This window comes from Neomonachus schauinslandi, chromosome 14, assembly GCF_002201575.2.
Source record: "Neomonachus schauinslandi chromosome 14, ASM220157v2, whole genome shotgun sequence".
NCBI lineage: Eukaryota > Metazoa > Chordata > Mammalia > Carnivora > Phocidae > Neomonachus > Neomonachus schauinslandi.
Genome location: NC_058416.1, coordinates 46,717,632 through 46,736,154, shown reverse-complemented (window position 1 = coordinate 46,736,154; position 18,523 = coordinate 46,717,632). Strand labels below are relative to the sequence as shown.

Here is an 18,523-nt window from a genome sequence, read left to right as displayed (position 1 = left end):
TTCAAACCCGTGTTGTTCAAGGATCAACTGTATATATGTCAAGTGCCTACAAGTAGCATGCACTGTTAAGGTGCTGAAGACGATCGGCAAATAAAACAGAAATTCCTGCCTTGGTGGAGTTTATATTCTAATAGGAGAGGCAGACTATCAACTACAATATATATATAGCAAGTTTGATAAGTGACAGAGGAAAAAAGCAAGGTAGGGGAATAACAAGTGTTGAGGGGAGTTGCAAGTTCGGACAGGATGACATATCAGTAAGGGTCCTGACAGGAAATGGCTGGCAAACTGAAAGGGCACCTGAAAACGTCTTTAAAAAAGATGACACCTAAAGGGGAGGGTAAGTGAACTAATAGACTGGCATGCAGGACAGTTGCCACTGTGGAACGGAGAGGCAAAAAGAAAGGACAGTGTTGCTAAGGCCAGCAGGAGCTGGAGTCACAGGTGCGGGCTCTTCAGCCAGGGTCTATTACAGTCCGTGCAGCCCAGCTGTCGGGAGGGTGGAAAATGCCTGACTGCTCTCACCCCCTCCACCAATCCCCTGATAGGGTCTCCCTTTTGCTGAGTCCAATGAGAAGTCTGAGGGCAAGGAAGCCCCAGTAATGCAGTCTGTAGTCTGTAGCCAGGTTCTGTTTGAGTCAAGACCTGGGCAGGTGAGGACCTGAGTATCCTGGAGAGAAGACTTCCAGGCAGAGGGCCAGCACAGCCCAAGCTGAGCAGGAGTATGCCCAGCCAGAAGGCCAGTGAGGCTGGAAGACAAGCAAGCAGGGGTAACTAGGAGATGAGAAGAGAGAGGCCACATAGGACTGGAAGAGTCTGTGGGTCATTAGAAGGACTTTGTTTTTCTTAGTGAGATAACCCAGAATCTACGTGATGTTTTGAGCAAAGAACATTACACACTGTTTTAGCAGGGTCCCTTGGGCAGGGACTGGAGGGTCAAGGGTAGAATCTGAGGGGCCAGTGAGGAGGCTGTTTCAACACTGTGTGAAAGACGATGATGGTTTGGGCCTCAGTGACAATAGTGTAGGAGGCGGGAAGTGTGTTTACTCAAAGCCGAGATTTTTGAGCAGAGTTTTAAGTAGGTTGAACAAAAGTGCTTTTCCTTTAAGATATTTTTTCTTTTAAATAACTGAAATCATTCTAATTTCTTTAACCCGGAATTCACTATCTACATTTAGTAACATGCAATAAACTATATGCATTAAAGTTGGCATATAAAGTATATCTTTTTTAGAAAGTAATTTAGCAATGTATCAATAGGCACACAAATGTTAATATGCTTTCATCCACTAATTCCACTTCCAAGAATTCTATGGTAATAAAGCGATGTGATCAAATTTAAGTGTACATTATTCATAATAGTCAAAAACTGTTTAGTACAGATGGGTAAGTTTAGGGTTTTATGGAAGAAGAGACTACCAGCCTTCAGGAAATCTTCAAATAGTTTTATTAGTTTGGGTGATTTTCTTTGTTTTCATAATCATGTTCTTGATAAAGATAAAATAGTAGAGGTTTTAGCACTGCATTCACCGAATCTTGAAGGATATGTTGCCAATGCCAGATACATAAATTTTGGCATTCATCCAGACAGAAATTAGGCTTAAGGAAATAAAGTACTATTTCAAGAGAGGACATTTTGGACCAAAACATACAATGAATATAGATGGTCCCTGACTTAGAGTGGTTTGACTTAGGATTTTTTTGACTCAATGATGCTATGAATGCAAAACACATGGTATACATGGTATGGTAGAAACCATACTTCAAATTCTGAATTTTGATCTTTGTCTGGGTTAGCAATATGCAGTGTAATTTCTTGTGATGTGGGGCAGCGGCAGGGGCCACAGCTCCCAGTCAGCCACATCATCACCAAAATAAACCACTGATACACTTACAACCGTTCTGTATTCAGATATCCATTCTGTTTTCACTTTCAGTACAGGAGTTGATAAATTACATGGCATTTAACACTTTAATATAAAACAGGCTTTGGGGGTGCCTGGGTGGCTCAGTTAAGCATCGGACTCTTGGTTTCGCCTCAGGTCTTTATCTCAGGGTCATGGGATCAAGCCCCATATCCAGCTCTGCGCTCAGCATGGAATCTGCTTGGGATTCTCTCCCTTTCCCTCTCCCTCCCACTCTGCTCCTCCCCCAACACTTACATGCTTGTAACATTCTCTCTATAAAGAAAATCTTAAAAAAACAGGCTTTGTATCAGATGATTTTGCCCAACTGCTGGCTAACGAAAGTGTACTGAGCGTTTTTAAGGTATGCTAGGCTAAGTTATGATGTTCAGTAGGTCAGGTATACTAAATGCATTTTTGACTTACAAGATTTTCAGTTTACAATGGGCTTTCTCAGGACATAACCCCATTATTGAGGAAGATCTGTAATTGTAAATAAACTGAAAAACGCTTTTGTGATTGGGCTCTGATAGTTCTTAAATGCCATGATAAAGAGTTAGTATTTTAGGGGCATTTGGGTGGCTCAGTCGTTAAGCGTCTGCCTTTGGCTCAGGTCGTGATCCCAGGGTCCTGGGATCGAGCCCCGCACTGGGCTCCCTGCTCAGTGGGAAGCCTGCTTCTCCCTCTCCCACTCCCTCTGCTTGTGTTCCCTCTCTTGCTGTGTCTCTGTCAAATAAATAAAATCTTAAAAAAAAAAAAAAGGGTTGTATTTTATTCTATAGTTTCAAAGACCCATGAAACATTTGTTTTTCCAATGGGAAAAAAATTTTATGATCAAAAAAGTACTATTCTAAAATTAATCTGGAAGCAATAATGCCGTATTTTCACAGAAGCTGAGTTGTAGGAGTTCCTAAAAGGCTTTGGATTCCCTTTAAGGATGGAATGCATGGGGTCCCAGAAGGCAAGATGCCCACAGGGGAGCCTGCAGCAGGGACCTGGATTTGACAGGACACAGAACAGAACTAGTACGGCAGAACCCGGAGTAAGATGTAAGGAAGTAGCATCTAAAAGTTCATGTAATTTTGTATTAAAACATAAGACAACCAACAATCACAACCACAAGGTCTGGATTCTGTCCACAAACATTTTAGTTCTTCATTTTGAGAAGTTATTGGCAAACTATGTAGACAGTTTGGAGCAGGATGTGTATTTATCAGCTACTATCTATCAGCAATAAAACACATGGTGCAAGATTACTCTGCACAATCCCTTGGCATTAAGGTAACGTAGTTATCTTCAACTCTAATTCCATTCATGAAATCATCTTAACCCCATTTACTATTTATATAATATGCAGATTTATCTATCTACACCCATCTTACAGAATATGTTTACAATTGTTTGTGTATAAATCTATTGAATTTCATTTTAGATATATGAAATAACGTTGTCAGATCATCGTCAGACATCTCAAAGTTTTCCAGATGGCACTGTCTGAAGTATCTCTTTTGTAATATTGAATATTATGCATATCTCCAAAAATGCAAATGATGCATATCATCGTTATGAGTGACAGGTCATACAGATAATCTGAACCAAGAGATCTCAAAGTTTAAAAAAAAACTACTTAATTTTGTTGTAGTTCTGATGTCATTTCTTTCTTTGGTCCATGTTAAAGGAATTAATCCTTATATTTCATCTAACTCTGGACACTGCCTACATCTTTTAAACATCATTAGTATCTCTTCTTACTTTTGATGTTTCTTGAAAATGGTGTTTTAAAAGCTCATTGATGGTCACAGTTGCATAACTGTAAATATATTAAAAACCACTAAAGGGTACTCCACATGGGTACATTTTAGACTGTGAATTGTATCTAATGAAGCTGTTCTTACTTAAAAAGTCCATTGAGGATGAAGAGTGCTAAGTAATATAATATTCCAGCCCACAATAATAAAAATGACTTAATTGCTGTCCTTCTTAAAGCTATCATTGTTAATACAAATAAATGTTTATGGAACTGACGTAAAGAGATGCCCAAGGTCCATCTGGATAGATATAAAATATCTGTGTTCAGTTTATTCTAATATTAGCATTTCTTTGCATTCCCTGGGCATATATAAACTAAACTGAGAAGTCCATAGAGGGAAACTAGTTCGTGATTAAAACTGTTAACTCAGACAACTGAATCAATTAAATTTCAGTGAAGTTATTTATAAACCCATCATAGCTGAAATCTAAAGCAATAGGGAGGAGTCTAAAGTCTAAGAAACACAGTTTTTAGTTTACAAAGTAATACTTTTTTGGGGTGCCTGGGTGGCTCAGTCAGTTAAGCGTCTGCCTTCCGCTCAGGTCATGATCCCAGGGTCCTGGGATCGAGCCCCACATTGGGCTCCCTGCTCAGCGGGAAGCCTGCTTCTCCTTCTCCCTCTGCCTGCCGCTCTGCCTACTTGTGCTCTGTCAAATAAATAAATAAAATCTTTAAAAAAAAAAAAGTAATACTTTTTTTTCCTCGATATGTAATTTTTTTAATTGGATTTTTGATTTTGTATTGTATGTTATTTTGACTTTTGGAATATTTATAGTCAACTCTTGATGATTCATAACCAGTGGAGACTGAAGACATAAAAAGTTACTACTGAAAGGTAGATTAACCATTAGACAGTCATGGTCACATAGACATTCATAGAATCATAAAAGGCTAAGACCTGAAAACAACCAACCCCTTCATTTACAGATGGGGAAACTGAGGCTCAGAGAAGTTAAATGTACTGTTCAAAGTAACAGCTGGTAAGTGGCAGAGCAAGGATTCAAACACAAGACCGTTTAAAATTCAAGTCTTCTGTGGGGCACCTGGGTGGCTCAGTTGGTTAAGCGACTGCCTTCAGCTCAGGTCATGATCCTGGAGTCCCAGGATCGAGTCCAGCATTGGGCTCCCTGCCCAGCAGCGAGTGTGCTTCTCCCTCGGACCCTGCCCCCCTCCTGTTCTCTCACTCTCTCTCTCAAATCAAATCTTTAAAAAAAATAAAAATAAAATTCAAGTCTTCTGGAATTCATAATTAGGAGTCTCATTACATAGCCAAAATGAATTTACAGCCCCAAAATGTTAACTTTTTCTTTTTTTCTTAAAATATTAATCTACAAACCAAGCCTCTTCCAGTAGAAATTTTAAGTCGCTTTTTAAAAATTTCAAAATAGTCTTATCAAACATAACTTTGAATTCAAAGCCGAAAATTATCTAACATGTATAGCAAACAAAACTACAAAGGATCAACATCTAGGATAATGGGTTGTGTTAAACAGTGGGTGTTATTTGGTAGTTTGCCCCCCAACTTTTTTTTTTTTCTTACCTTTAGCCATGTCACACTCCTTTATCATTTTCAGAAAGGTGGAAATTTCCCTATCTAGTTTCTGTTGGCATGTTTGTGCTTTCTGGGAAAACAAAAACAAAAAGCAAAATTAAAACTTTATTAATAAAGTATTTTTATAGTACATATACTTTACTGTTTCTGTCAAAACTTTTAGTTCACATGTTGATATACTACAATAATTAAGATATATTCTTGAGAGAGAAAAAGATAAAAATTTCCTTAGAAATTGAATATTGCATTTAATCACATACAGGTTTAAAAAATAAATCTTTCTAAATTTTAAATACATTCAACATTTGTCATGTAGACAATATACAATTGCACTGTTTCCAAAAACTCATTATACCATATACATATGAGTTAGATTTCTCCCGATTAATCCTTTTTGTAGACTTTATTAAATTCATCGAGGAATTATAAAATGCATTCCTTAAGAATATACTTTAAAAATTGTTTTTGTCGGGGCACCTGGGTGGCTCAGTCGTTAAGCGTCTGCCTTCAGCTCGGGTCATGATCCCAGGATTCTGGGATCGAGCCCCTCATAGGGCTCCTTGCTCAGGGGGAAGCCTGCTTCTCCCTCTCCCACTCCCCCTGCTTGTGTTTCCTCTCTCGCTGTGTCTTTCTCTGTCAAATAAATAAAATCTTAAAAAAAAAAAAGGTTTAAAAACTGTTTTTGTTAAAAAAAAAAATCTAGATAGTAATATTTAGAAACCACAGCTGATTTTCGTTCAGCCATCTAAGGACATTTTCTTAGTAAGTCAAAGTTTATAAAAATAAGATTAAGTCAGTTATAGGAAACATTCTTCTTGCACTTTGAAACTTCTACATTTTTAGATCCCTAAAAGCAAAACACAGAGTTTTATGACACAAGTTCCACCCCATCTTAGCCAAGATTTAGAAGTCCAAAATGAAAAGTCAGGTAAACACATTGATTATATTAACAATGTAATTTTGATGTTAGTTTTATTTACAGTTTCTCTTTCAAGAGGTAGGAAGAATAAGAAAATTATCATTGTAAAGTCAGTTGGTTATGGTAATGAAAAATGTTTATTCTGAGAACCTTGAGTTTGTTAATATTAAAATCACATTGTTGTAGGTACAGTAATATTTATCCTCATAAATTCCCCACTTTGTACTCCTAATCCCAACTGGCTCATCACTAAACATTTTTGCTCCTCCTAAATCAGTCCTACATGACAAAGGGACACAGGTAAGCAGCCTTTTCTTCTTTTTCACCTTATAAAATTTTTAGTGCTTATGAAGCTCAGCTCAACTACAGCAGAATTATTCATGGTACCACATTAGTGACAGGCAATGTTCTCTTTAAAATCTACATTACTCTGTGTTGAGAGCTCTAACAACATAAAAATACCTACACTACACAATTTAAAACACCCCAGAAAGGGAAATGGTGTGCTGGATCACTTTTTCAGACACAGCCCATAAATACAGGTTGAAGGCAGGGAAGAAGTTGATCTGGAGGAACTGAAATAGGCACTGCAACCAAATGTATCACTCATAATTTATTAACAGAAAATTGTCATTTCTACTCTATACATAGTTAATACTCCTGCCCATGTGCAAGTCAACGCTACTGTTTTCTCTTTTCCTTTCTATGGTGAAAGTTAGCTGGATGCATAAAAGCCAGCACTGGCTTCATCTGCAGACTGGAAATCTGTAATGAACAGGACAGAGTTCCTGGGGGTAATAAAGAAAAGAACATTCTCCATAACATCATCCTCAAATACCTGAATCCCATTCATCTTCCGTTAGCATATCTACCTGACAGTTACTAAAAAGACCTTCCCTGGTGGAGGATTTACTTGTTTTAATAAAAGGTACATATTAGGTCAGCTGGAGAAGATCTGATCTACACATTCTGTTTCACAGTTAGGTATAATGTGTCTTCTGTTCTAAACATTTGGTGTGGTTTTGAGGGTAAAAGGAACAAAAGAGGTCATTAATACAAACCACATGTATACATCCTCCAATTTGCTATAATTTCCCCTTAGCAGCTATTGGTTATATTAGGAAAACCTAGAAATCTATTTAGGAAGGTTAATGTTCAGGAGTTCTTTGCAGAGCCCAGCATGGTGTCCCATTCTTAACTTCTAAGCCATTCACCCTTATGTCAGGCATTCTTTTTAGGTTTTAATTTTTTTTTTATTCTACATAAATAGGATCCCACTATAAGCAATGACCTAATACCCGAGCATGATGATATTTTAAACCCAAGTTGTCTGGGCACAGAATTCAAGAACAGAGAGCAGGAGGTACCCGGGTGAGCAGCTGAGCACATTCAGAGCACAGGCCTCCTGCTCCTAGTTCTGCCCACCCAGAAATTTGCTGTTTTGTTTAAGCTGATGTTAAACCACTTTATTATCCCTGGCTTAGGACAACAGCTCAGAATGTATTATCAAGGGCTAGGAAGGACTGAATAGGGTAGGGGAGAGGTCAAATTCCAGGCTATTTGCTATAGACAATCTACATTTGGTAAGAACAGAAGCAGACTGCCTTACTCAAGCAATTAAAAGGGACAAACTACTGACACCACGTAGTGAAAGAAGACAGGTTCCAATGAGCACATACAGTGTGATTCCAATTACATACAATTCTAGAAAAGACAAAACTGATACCACCTATAATGACAAAAAGCAGATCAGTGATTGCCTGAGATGGAGGTGAAGTGCATTGCCTGGCAAGGGGCCCCAGGGAAATCTGAGGTGATAAAAATGTATCTTTTTTCTTTTTTAATGGAAACTCACTTTTTTTTTTAAGATTTTATTTATTTGACAGAGAGCGAGACAGCACAAGCAGGGGGAGTGGGAGAGGGAAAAGCAGGCTTCCCGCCGAGCAGGGAGCCCGATGTGGGGCTCGATCCCAGGACCCTGGGATCATGACCTGAGCCGAAGGCAGATGCCTAAACATCTGAGCCACAAGGCGCCCCAAAATGTCTCTATCTTGAGAGAAGTGGTGGTTACAAAGGGTATATACATTTGTCAGAACATGTCAAATTGGACAAAATGCATTCATTTTATTGTACATAAACTTTTTAGAGATTATAGAACCCTGATGACATTCCTCTTTACAGAAAACAGCCAGGACTGCAAGCACTCGTGCCCGAAGTCTCACCTCCAAGGCTCCCTACCCCAAGCCCAATTCCATTTCCCCTCAGTCTAAGTCAATACATAGCACATTTATTCTTCTTGGTACCTGGGGATCATTATGGCCCTGCTCTGTAATCTTAATGTGTTATTTTGCAACAGATATTTACACAAAATTAAAAAATTAAATGAAAGGATATAGAGAGAAAAAGGCAATTATCTCTCACATATCTATCAGCACAATTTAGTGTCTTCCGCTCATTAAATCCTTGTAACATTGAGTTCAGATCCTATAGAATCGAGATATCATCAACAAATGAAACCCCCACTTTCCTTGTGCCACCCCAAATCTAAGAGCCTATCCCAGTTTTGTCCCATAGTACGTTCTACAACGACAGAAGCATTCTACACTGTACTGTCCAGAGTGGTAGCCACATGTGACTATTGAGCACCTGGAACTGTGCTGAGTTAAAAGGAGTTGAATTCTTAATTCTAATTTAAGTATAAACAGCCAAATGTGTCTAGTAGCTATCGTATTGGACAGCATTTCTACACCAACACTGTGCTTGAATTTGTCTTCCCATTTTTATATTTAAAATATTTCAAGTTGTCATTAAGGCAACAACCATAAGGCCAGTATTTCTATGATTTGTCTTATACTTTTCTCTCTGGAGACCTAACCTTAGGGCAGTGACAGAGAGATAAGAGAAATACTGTTTTCAATTTTTTGGGGGTCCTCATTTTGGGTGGAGATAAAATGAGACCAAAAACATCACATAACCTGGTCACTTTTTCAGTGTGGACATTTTTCCCCCATAATGTCTTGTCCAAAACCATGTTGAGGAAATAAGGTTAGTTTTATGTCGATTCAGATGGCTTTAGAGTATTTTAATCCTAGAGTTCCTAATTTCCTTTAGAAAGTCTATAAACATCTAGAATAGATCTCATTTCACAAATAGGTCCCAGAATATCCTTACAACTTAAGAATCCAATGATCAAAGGCATTCTGGAGCCAGTCTACCACAAGCTACAATTCAACAAACTTAACAGCTCATTTCAGATTTTAACCTATTTTTGGACCAAACTTCAGGAGTTGAGATAGAGTCAAGATTCACAGAATTAGCATTCAAATTCTGTTGGACAGAAATATGTTTGTAACCTGCAAAACATGAAAGGCTAAACACTGCTGTAACTCTCCCCAACTTCAGGTGCTATAAAAATCTAGAAGGCAAAAACTTAATGGTTTTAAAGTTAACATAAGAGCATGATATTCAAGTGAATAAAATAAAAGGTATAGTGGAAGTTAATAACATGAAAAACTGAAAACTATGCCAAAGAAACATTTTTTTCAAGAAAGATTTTTTTAATGATATGCAAGTTAGTCCGCTTTTACCTGTAGCTTCCATTAAAAATGTCTTAAAATTACCATAATCCTAGGAAAGATTGGTATGCTTTGTAAGTCCTTCCAGGTTTTATCATTTACCTTATTCTGAGGATAAATAGGAAAGGACTTCTTTTCACATAGGGAATCCTGACAAAAAGTTAAAATATTTAGCACAGTTTTGGGTTTGGTTTTTTTTTGTTTTTTACTTGTTTAACATGATTCTGGCCATAGATATGTAAACCTTCTTTTTTACCCAAACAGTTTAATGTTATTTAGATGCTCTGGTAGATGTTATTTTTGCAAAGTTCACAGATCTGAAAATTATGTTTATGGTTGTCACACTACACATTAGGCTTTAAAAAAAATAGAAGTAGCACTGGTAAAGTGAATGTCAATAAATTCTGGCAATGTCTTCAACAAAACATGGAAGAGCTCAAATTTAACGTTCCATCATAAAATAGGATTAGGGACCGAAAGAGCCAAAATCTCTTTCTAAGTTTACAGGTCCTTACATCAATAAAACTCCTTAGGTATTAGCAAACTTAACTTCATTAAAGTTGTTAATTTAGAAACATTCAAATCCTGCATCCAGTTCATTTAATTAAAAAAAAAAAGATTAAATTTAGTAGGCAAATTGATATATCCTGACATAATTATTTGGAGTGAAACTCCATCATCCTTTTGTAGTTCTAATTCTTCCAAACCCAATTCCCATTTAAAAGGCACGGCCAGAAAACTGATGCCCAGAAAAAAATACCTATTTCATTTCAATAACACATGCTGATATTTCTCTATGGCTAAGACACTGACATCACTTCAGATACAGGCCTATCCTTTTATTACTGACGCTTTATCTTACCTCTAATCAATGAAGTTACAGATTACAAGTGGTTTTAAATGAAACTACCAGCCAGGAAAGGTATCACTATGGTTGCATTATTTAAACTCTGAAATATGCAGTGAAGTCATAAAGGGCAGCAAGTCAAGCTCTGCATGCTCCCCCTACTGGCAGTTTTCAAACAGAATGACAATCTGATCACAGCAATGGAAAAATTTTAACCAAAAAAGATACATATGGGCACAGGTTAGTATCTTTACAGCATTATCTACAGAGCCATTTGATAGTATCATAACAAACTATAAATAGCATAAAATAGTACTGGATAAAGAGCAATATTATCTCCACTGCTGTCAAATTTCTTAATTTCAAAACCTCACGATAAAAAAAAAAATTCTCGGTGACAGAGTTAGCTATAAAAGTCAGGTTTGGTTTTTCTACATACCTCTAAGGATTCCTTCAAGTCTACAGCTGAAATTGCATCTTCCTCTTCGTCATCAGTCAGCTGGTCCTGGGAACAGTAGTGAGTGCTATAAGCAGAATGATCTTCTATTGCTTCCAGCCAGTCCTGAAATAATCCAAGAATTTAAATAAAAGTAAAATGCATTTTTACTCAAAAGAGATAATACGGCAACAATTTAGAAAGCATAAAATTTACATGGAGAAAATATTAAAGGCTCAGAAAAACAAAAGAAACCCAAACCAACCAACAACAAAAGAATGATGCAGGTCCATGACATTTCTGGATAAAAAAATTTCCTAATACTTTAAAAAAAATCATCTATAAGTTTACATATTCAATAATATTAAAACACACATTATAAAAGCTGAGTAATGGGTGGAAATTTTTTCACTTAAAATTATAGATTCTCAATACTGTTGGATATGCTATTATATACTAATATATCCAGAAATACTATTTTACTAACTTGTAATCAAGTTATAAGAAAGCCAAAAATTGCCTTGATGCTTTAGCTTTTACTAATGTTTTTAAAATATCAGTGATTTCACAAAAAGAATATTTTCCCTAAAAATATCTGTGTTACTTCCTCCTTATTTTTTACAGCATTACTCAAGGTCAAATTTTACCCCTTTATGATACAGTCAGAGCATCAGCAGTTTAGATCGTCTAGGGTTCTTTGCAGGGCCAAAGTTAACCACTTTGAAAAATAGATTCTTTTAACCCCTTACATAATTTACGAAAAAACAAGACAGGTCTATAAATACTCCTTTGACCTAAAGGAATATGGAGTCTCCATTAAATAACTGCACTGTGAATTTCTGTCACATCAACCCCAATTTTCTTCCTTGCTGCTGTTGTTCAATTTACCACAAAGGAAGACTGAGGTTATACTGTAATAAATCAGAACACCTAAGCTGAAGCCAGGTTTTGTCACTTGTAAGCTGTGTGACCTTGAGAGAGCACTTCAATCTTACTGGCTTCAGTTTCTGTACCTATAAATGAAGAGGCAGACTACATATTCAGAATTTTTTCCAAAAATGATTCACAAAATCAAAATAATAAAGATAATTATGAACAGAAAATATCTGCAGGTACATGTTAATAAAGAAATTAATTCATAAGCCAAATTTCAAGCTTCATATAATTGCCCCCATTAAAAAGGTCCAGCCAACAAGATTTTAGATGTTAATACTGAATTGATCTTATATTTTTTGTTTTTAAATGTTAAGTTTTATGAAAGATAAATGAATCCATAAAATTACCTCTCTTGACTGTTGAAGGCTATTCTTAGGAACCCTGAAGCCATGAATAGTGTCATCGAAGCATTTAATAAAGAAGAGGCAGCTATCAGTGGATTTTACCTTGGATGTAAAGAAGTCAGTAAGACAATATCATTCATGCACATAAAATAGGATATATATATATATACACACACACATATAACAGTACATACAACACGTAACAGTATTAACATAGCTTAATTTTACCCACGTGAACATTGATACATTGGGAATATCACATGCATTGCAGCTAACATCTGGCTTTCATATTTGTAGTTACTCAAAGTAAATACGAATAGTCCATTAGGTATGTAGTTTTAGTTTTGTCTTTTATGTTTAATAACTTAGCATGCACTTGGGCTATAAAATTCTTTAAATACCACAGCTCCAATTTCTTATTCATACCATTCTCCAGAACCTTTTGAGCTGAATGTACAAAACATTTGAACTGAGTGTAAAAGAGTAAGTACATATGAGATTGATAAAGAAGGGGGAAAGGAAAAGAGGATAAAAAAATTGTGTCTCATTGAAATATAAGTTTGGAAAGTGAGGGGATTTAAGAATGGAAAAAGATAGGGGTGTCTGGGTGGCTCAGTCGGTTAAGCGGCTGCCTTCGGCTCAGGTCATGATTTCAGGGTCCTGAGATCAAGCCCCACATTGGGCTCCCTGCTCAGTGGGGAGTCTGCTTCTCCCTCTCCCTCTGTTGTTCCCTCTGCTTGTGCTCTCTTGCTCGCACTCTAATAAATAAAGTCTTAAAAAAAAAAAAAAAGGAATGGAAAAAGACAGACTTCTACTTCAAGGCCCTACAAGAGTACCACCCTCCTCCTTGCAGGAAACAACTATAAAAAGCAACTGCTGGGGGCGGGGGTGGGGAGGCTGCGTTATTTGGGTATCTGACTCTTGATTTCAGCTTGGGTTGTGATCTTGGGGTTGTGAGATTGAGCTCTGCGGTGGGTATGGAGTCTGCTTGGGATTCTTTCTGTCCCTCTGCCCCTCCCCCTGCTCATGCACACTCAAATGCGCTCGCTCTCTCAAAATGGATGAATAAAATCTTAAAAAAAAAAAAAGCAACTGCCTTAAGGAACTGGAGAGTGAACAAAAGTTGACAGACTCTCATGGGGAATGCACATGTTCTAGGAGGAAAGGAAATAAGTAACTATGCAAATAAGCTCCCACCCCAAGGTTTTTCAACTGGGACATACAGTCCACAGGGTGACACGAAAGCAGCACGGGCACACATGGAAAAACCCACAGTCTTTCTGTCTTTGAGAATTAATAAAGGAAAGCCAGGGATCCAGAAATACTAAAGAGTGGGGGTAATCCTCCAAGGGAAAAAGAGAAGAGATCCCCAAACTATGTCTGTTCACATGTCTAATTGAGGCTGAGAAAGGATTCAGAACAGTCTCTTAAATACAACCTTTCGAAATGCACACCAGAGCTGCCACCCAAGAAACAGAGTTTACAACCTAAACCCAGCCAAGAAAATGACCTGCTAAAACAGGTCATTTAACAGAGAAAAATAACAGAACCCAGAATCCCCAGGACTTAACATTCATAATATTAAGGATACAATCCAAAATTACCTGATATATGAAGAAGAAAGTGGAACATATTCTCAAAAGAAGTCTAATTAAAAGGCAGATTTTTCAGAATGGTTAATAGGGACCCAAATAGATACTATCTACACAGATAGAAAATAAAGATATACAGGTTAAAAGGAAATGGAGAGAAAAAGAGATACCATGCAAACAATAAGCATAAGAAGGCCTGAGTGGTTGTATAATATTGGGCAAAATAGATTTCCAAAGTAAATATATTACAAGAGATAAAGTGGGCCACCATATAATAAGAAAAGGGTCAATTATTCAGGAAGACAACATCATTGGTATGTATGTGTTCAATAACTGAGAAATGAACAATTCCACAAGCATAGTTGGTTATTTTGATAGCCCTCTCGGCAATTGATACAATTAGCCAAAAATCAGCAAAAACACAGATCTGAACAACACTATCAACCACCATGACTGAATATTTATAGGACTCTAAACCCAACAATAGTGAAATACACATTATCTTCAAGTGTGTTTCCTGGGATAATCCACACATAGAGCCATCAAGCAAGTCTCAATACACTTGAAAAGACAGAAATCATATAGGATACATTCAATGACCAAAATGAAATTAAATTATAAATCAGTAACAGATCATAAAAACCCCAATTACTTGGAAATTAAACACACCTATAAGTATTCATTGGTTCAAAGACAACTTCTATTAATAGAAATTTCTATTAGTTTCTAGTAGAAATTAGACAATATTTTGAACTACATTATAATGAAAACATACCAAAATTAGCAGCATGAAACTAAAACAGTTACAAAGGTAAAAGTATAGCTTTAAATGGCTGTATTAGTAAAGAAGATAGGCCTTAATCAATAAGCTTTGACCTTGAGAAACTATTAAAAAAGCAAATTAAACCCAAAGCATAGAGAAATTTCTTAAAAAGAACAAAAATAGAAAATAGAAAAACAAAAAAATTTCAAAAAAAAAATCAAGAACTAGTTCTTTGAAAAGATCAATAAAATTGATAAACTGCTAGCCAGATTAATCTAGGGAAGAAAAAAAGAGACACAAATTACCAATATAAAAAAAATGAAAGAAGGCACAACACCACCTATCATACAAACATTAAAAACATAATAAGGGACTATAACAAAAAGTTTGATAACCTAAGGGAAATTTTTTGAAAGGTAAAAATTACAAACACCAACCCAAGAAGAAATAGAGAATTTGAACTAGCCCTTAGCAACTGAACAAATTTGTAATCACTATCCTTCCCATAAAAAACAAAAAAACAAAAAACCCCCACCTTCTGGCCCATGAATTATATCAGCATTTAGGAAACAAATAAACCTAATCCTACAAAAACTCTTCCAAGAAACTGAAAAGAAATATTTTCTAATTCATTATATGAGACCAGTATTTCTCAGATTCCAAAACCACACAAAATGTATCAAGAGAGAAATATAAACCAATATCCATCAGGAACACAGAAGCAAAAAATCCTTAACAAAATATTAGCAAACAATTTATTAAAATAATGTATCATGACCAACTGAAATTTATCCCAGCAATATGACTGGTTTATTAACACCCTAAGATCTAACAGTGTAATTAACCATATTAAAATGGGTAAAACCCTATGATCATTTCAATAATATGCAAAAAGTATTTAATAAAAATCAACAGATTCTCATGGTAAGGGCTCTCAGTAAATTAGGAAATGAAAATAACTTCTTAAAGCAAATTAAGGGCATCTATGAAAAATTTACAACTAATAACTCAATAATGAAAGGCTCAATGCTTTGTACCTAACACAACAAACAAAACAAGAATGCTGGCTCTCACCAATTCTATTTAAAGTTGTACTGGAGGCCCTATCAAGTACAATAAAGGATAAAAAAGAAAAGGCATATGAATTGTAGAGAAATAGAACTATCTTTTTTTGCAGACAACATGATTGTGCATGTAGGAGACCCTGAGAAATCTGCAAAAAAGCTACCAAAACTATTAAGTGATTTTAGCAAGGCTACAGGACTCAAAACAAATTTATATATAATAGCATCTAAAACTAATGATGTAATGTATGGGGATTAACATAAGAATAAAAAAAATTTTTTTTAAATTTATACATAATAGCAGCAAAAAATAGAAAATGAAAATTTCATGTCCATAATATAGCTTTAAAAAATAAACACATAAGCATAAATTTAACAAAAACGTTATAAGAGGAAATTAAAGAAGATTTCAATAAAGGAGAGATACAATGTTCATAGCTTAGAGGTCTTGATGTGGTTAAAGTAACAATCCTCCCCAAGTAAATCTATATATTTAATGCAATCCCAATCAAAACAACCATTCCCCAACACTGAAAATTGATGAAAGACATTCAACATATTGAAAAGCATTTATTCAAGAAAAATCTACTGAATCTCTCAGTAAGAACACTGGATGTTGTTTTAGCTGAGTCTGCTCCATTCCCCCCTCCTCCTTACTCTGTGGCAAACTGCATCATGATGGAGCAAGCTTTAAATACTGGGGCTGACTTTATTTAGAATAGGGCCCTGAAAATTCCAAGTCCAGGGCTTTCTCAAAACAACAGCAATCTTGGTAGCCAACAATCAGGAAAAGCCATCACAGAACATGAAGCCTAAATATATTCAGCCAAGCAACAAACTGGAAAATGAGCCAGACATTTAAAAAGCTCTCAGAAAAATGTTCAAAAACTAAAGTAAATCATATGTAAAGAACTAAAAGAAAGCATAATGATAATAACCCATCAAATAGAAAATATCAATAAAAAGATGCAAGTTATGAAAAAGAACCAAATGGAAATTCTGGATGTGAAAATTACAAGAACTGTAATGAAAAATTCACTCAAGATAATCTGAAATCGAAGGGAAGAAAAAAATCATGGCAGGGCATTATCATGTGTACCAACAAAGTCACAAAGGACAGAAAAAAGCTGAAAAAAAATATTTAAAGAAATAATGGGTGAGGGGCACCTGGGTGGCTCAGTCGGTTAAGCAGCTGCCTTCAGCTCAGGTCATGATCCCAGGGTCCTGGGATCGAGCCCCACGTCGGGCTCCCTGCTCGGTGGAGAGTCTGCTTCTCCCTCTCCCTCTGCCTGCCTCTCTGCCTACTTGTGCTCTCTATCTCTCTGTCAAATAAATAAAATCTTTATAAAAAAAATATTTTAAATAAAAAGAAATAATGGGTGAAAATTTCCCAAGTTCAATGAAAATATTACATATTCAAAAAGTTCAATAAACTCCACTATGATAAATCCAGAGAGATTTATACCTAGACACATCTTAGTCAAACTATTGACAGCCAAAACCAGAAAATATTGAAAGTAATGAGAAAAAGGACTCATCAAATACAGGGGAAGCACAGTAAAATTAACAGCTGACTTTGCATCAAAAACAATGAAGAATAGAGGTAAGGGGATGACATATTTAAAGTGCTGAAAGAAAATTTCTGTCTTATGAAACTATTGTTCTAAAATGAAGGCAAAATACACCCCCAAATAAAAAAAGACTCAGACAATTCATTAGATATACCTAACAAAAGAGTAAAAAAAAAAAAGTTCTTTAGACCAAAAGAAAGTGACACCAAAGGTGGGGGGGGCGAACTGGACAAGTTAATTGCATAGGTAATTCTAATATAATATATATTTTCTCTTCTCAAATAATTTAAAGTGATTTACACAACTATAAAATTGTATGGTTGAGCTTGTAACATACTGAGGTGTAATGTATATGACAGTGATAGGATAGAGGATAAAGGAAGGAATGGAGCTGTATCAGAGCAAGGAAATGACCCCAAATATGCACTGAGACAAATGTAGAAACAACCCAAATATTCATTAACTGATGAATGAATAAGTACTGTCTATCCATATAATGGATTATTATTTAGCCATAAAAGGACTGAAGTAATGATAACTTGCTACAATATGGATGAGCCTTGAAAACATTATGCTAAGCAAAAGAATCCAGAAACAAAAGGCCACATATTATATGAGTCCATTTATATGAAATGTCCAGAATAGGCAAATTTATAGAGACAGATATTAATGGCTGCCTAGGGCTAGAAGGGGGTGGTACTGACAGGAATGGGGTATGATTGCTAATGGGTATGAAGTTTCCTTGTAGAATTATGGAAATGGATCTAAAATGGATTGTGGTCTCCACACGGTCAGCACAAGTCTCTGACCATACAAAAAAATTACTGAATCATTTCAAGTGCGTGAACTGTATACGATGTGAATTATAGTTCAATAAAAATATTTTAAAACCTATAAAACTGTATAAAGCAATAGCTATAACACTGTATCATTGAGTTTTTAAACATGTAGAGTCATGATACATATAACAATAACACAAAAGGGTAGGAAGTGGAACTATATTAAAGCATAATAAGTATGGAAGGAAGTAGTAGTTTGTCATAGATTAAGATGCCTATTATAATACCTCGACCAACCACTAAGAAGTAACTTTAAAATATAGTAAAATACAAACAAAAGGAAATTGTATATGAGACATACGTATCTTATGTAGAAGAGAGAGAACAAAGAACAAAATGAATATAGAAACAGCAAAATGGCAGACAGAAAT

At 35.9% G+C, this 18,523-nt stretch overlaps 1 protein-coding gene across 1 annotated transcript in view; it reads right to left on the bottom strand.

The window, feature by feature from the left end:
- Nucleotides 1-18,523, bottom strand: part of OSBPL1A (oxysterol binding protein like 1A) — a 212,774-nt gene that overhangs the window by 130,040 nt on the left and 64,211 nt on the right. The window contains exons 11-13 of the mRNA XM_021686066.2: nucleotides 12,327-12,425; nucleotides 11,047-11,169; nucleotides 5,255-5,336 (exon numbers count right to left, since the gene is read on the bottom strand). Coding sequence (XP_021541741.1) covers nucleotides 5,255-5,336; nucleotides 11,047-11,169; nucleotides 12,327-12,425 — 304 coding nt within the window. The remainder of the gene's footprint in view (nucleotides 1-5,254; nucleotides 5,337-11,046; nucleotides 11,170-12,326; nucleotides 12,426-18,523) is intronic.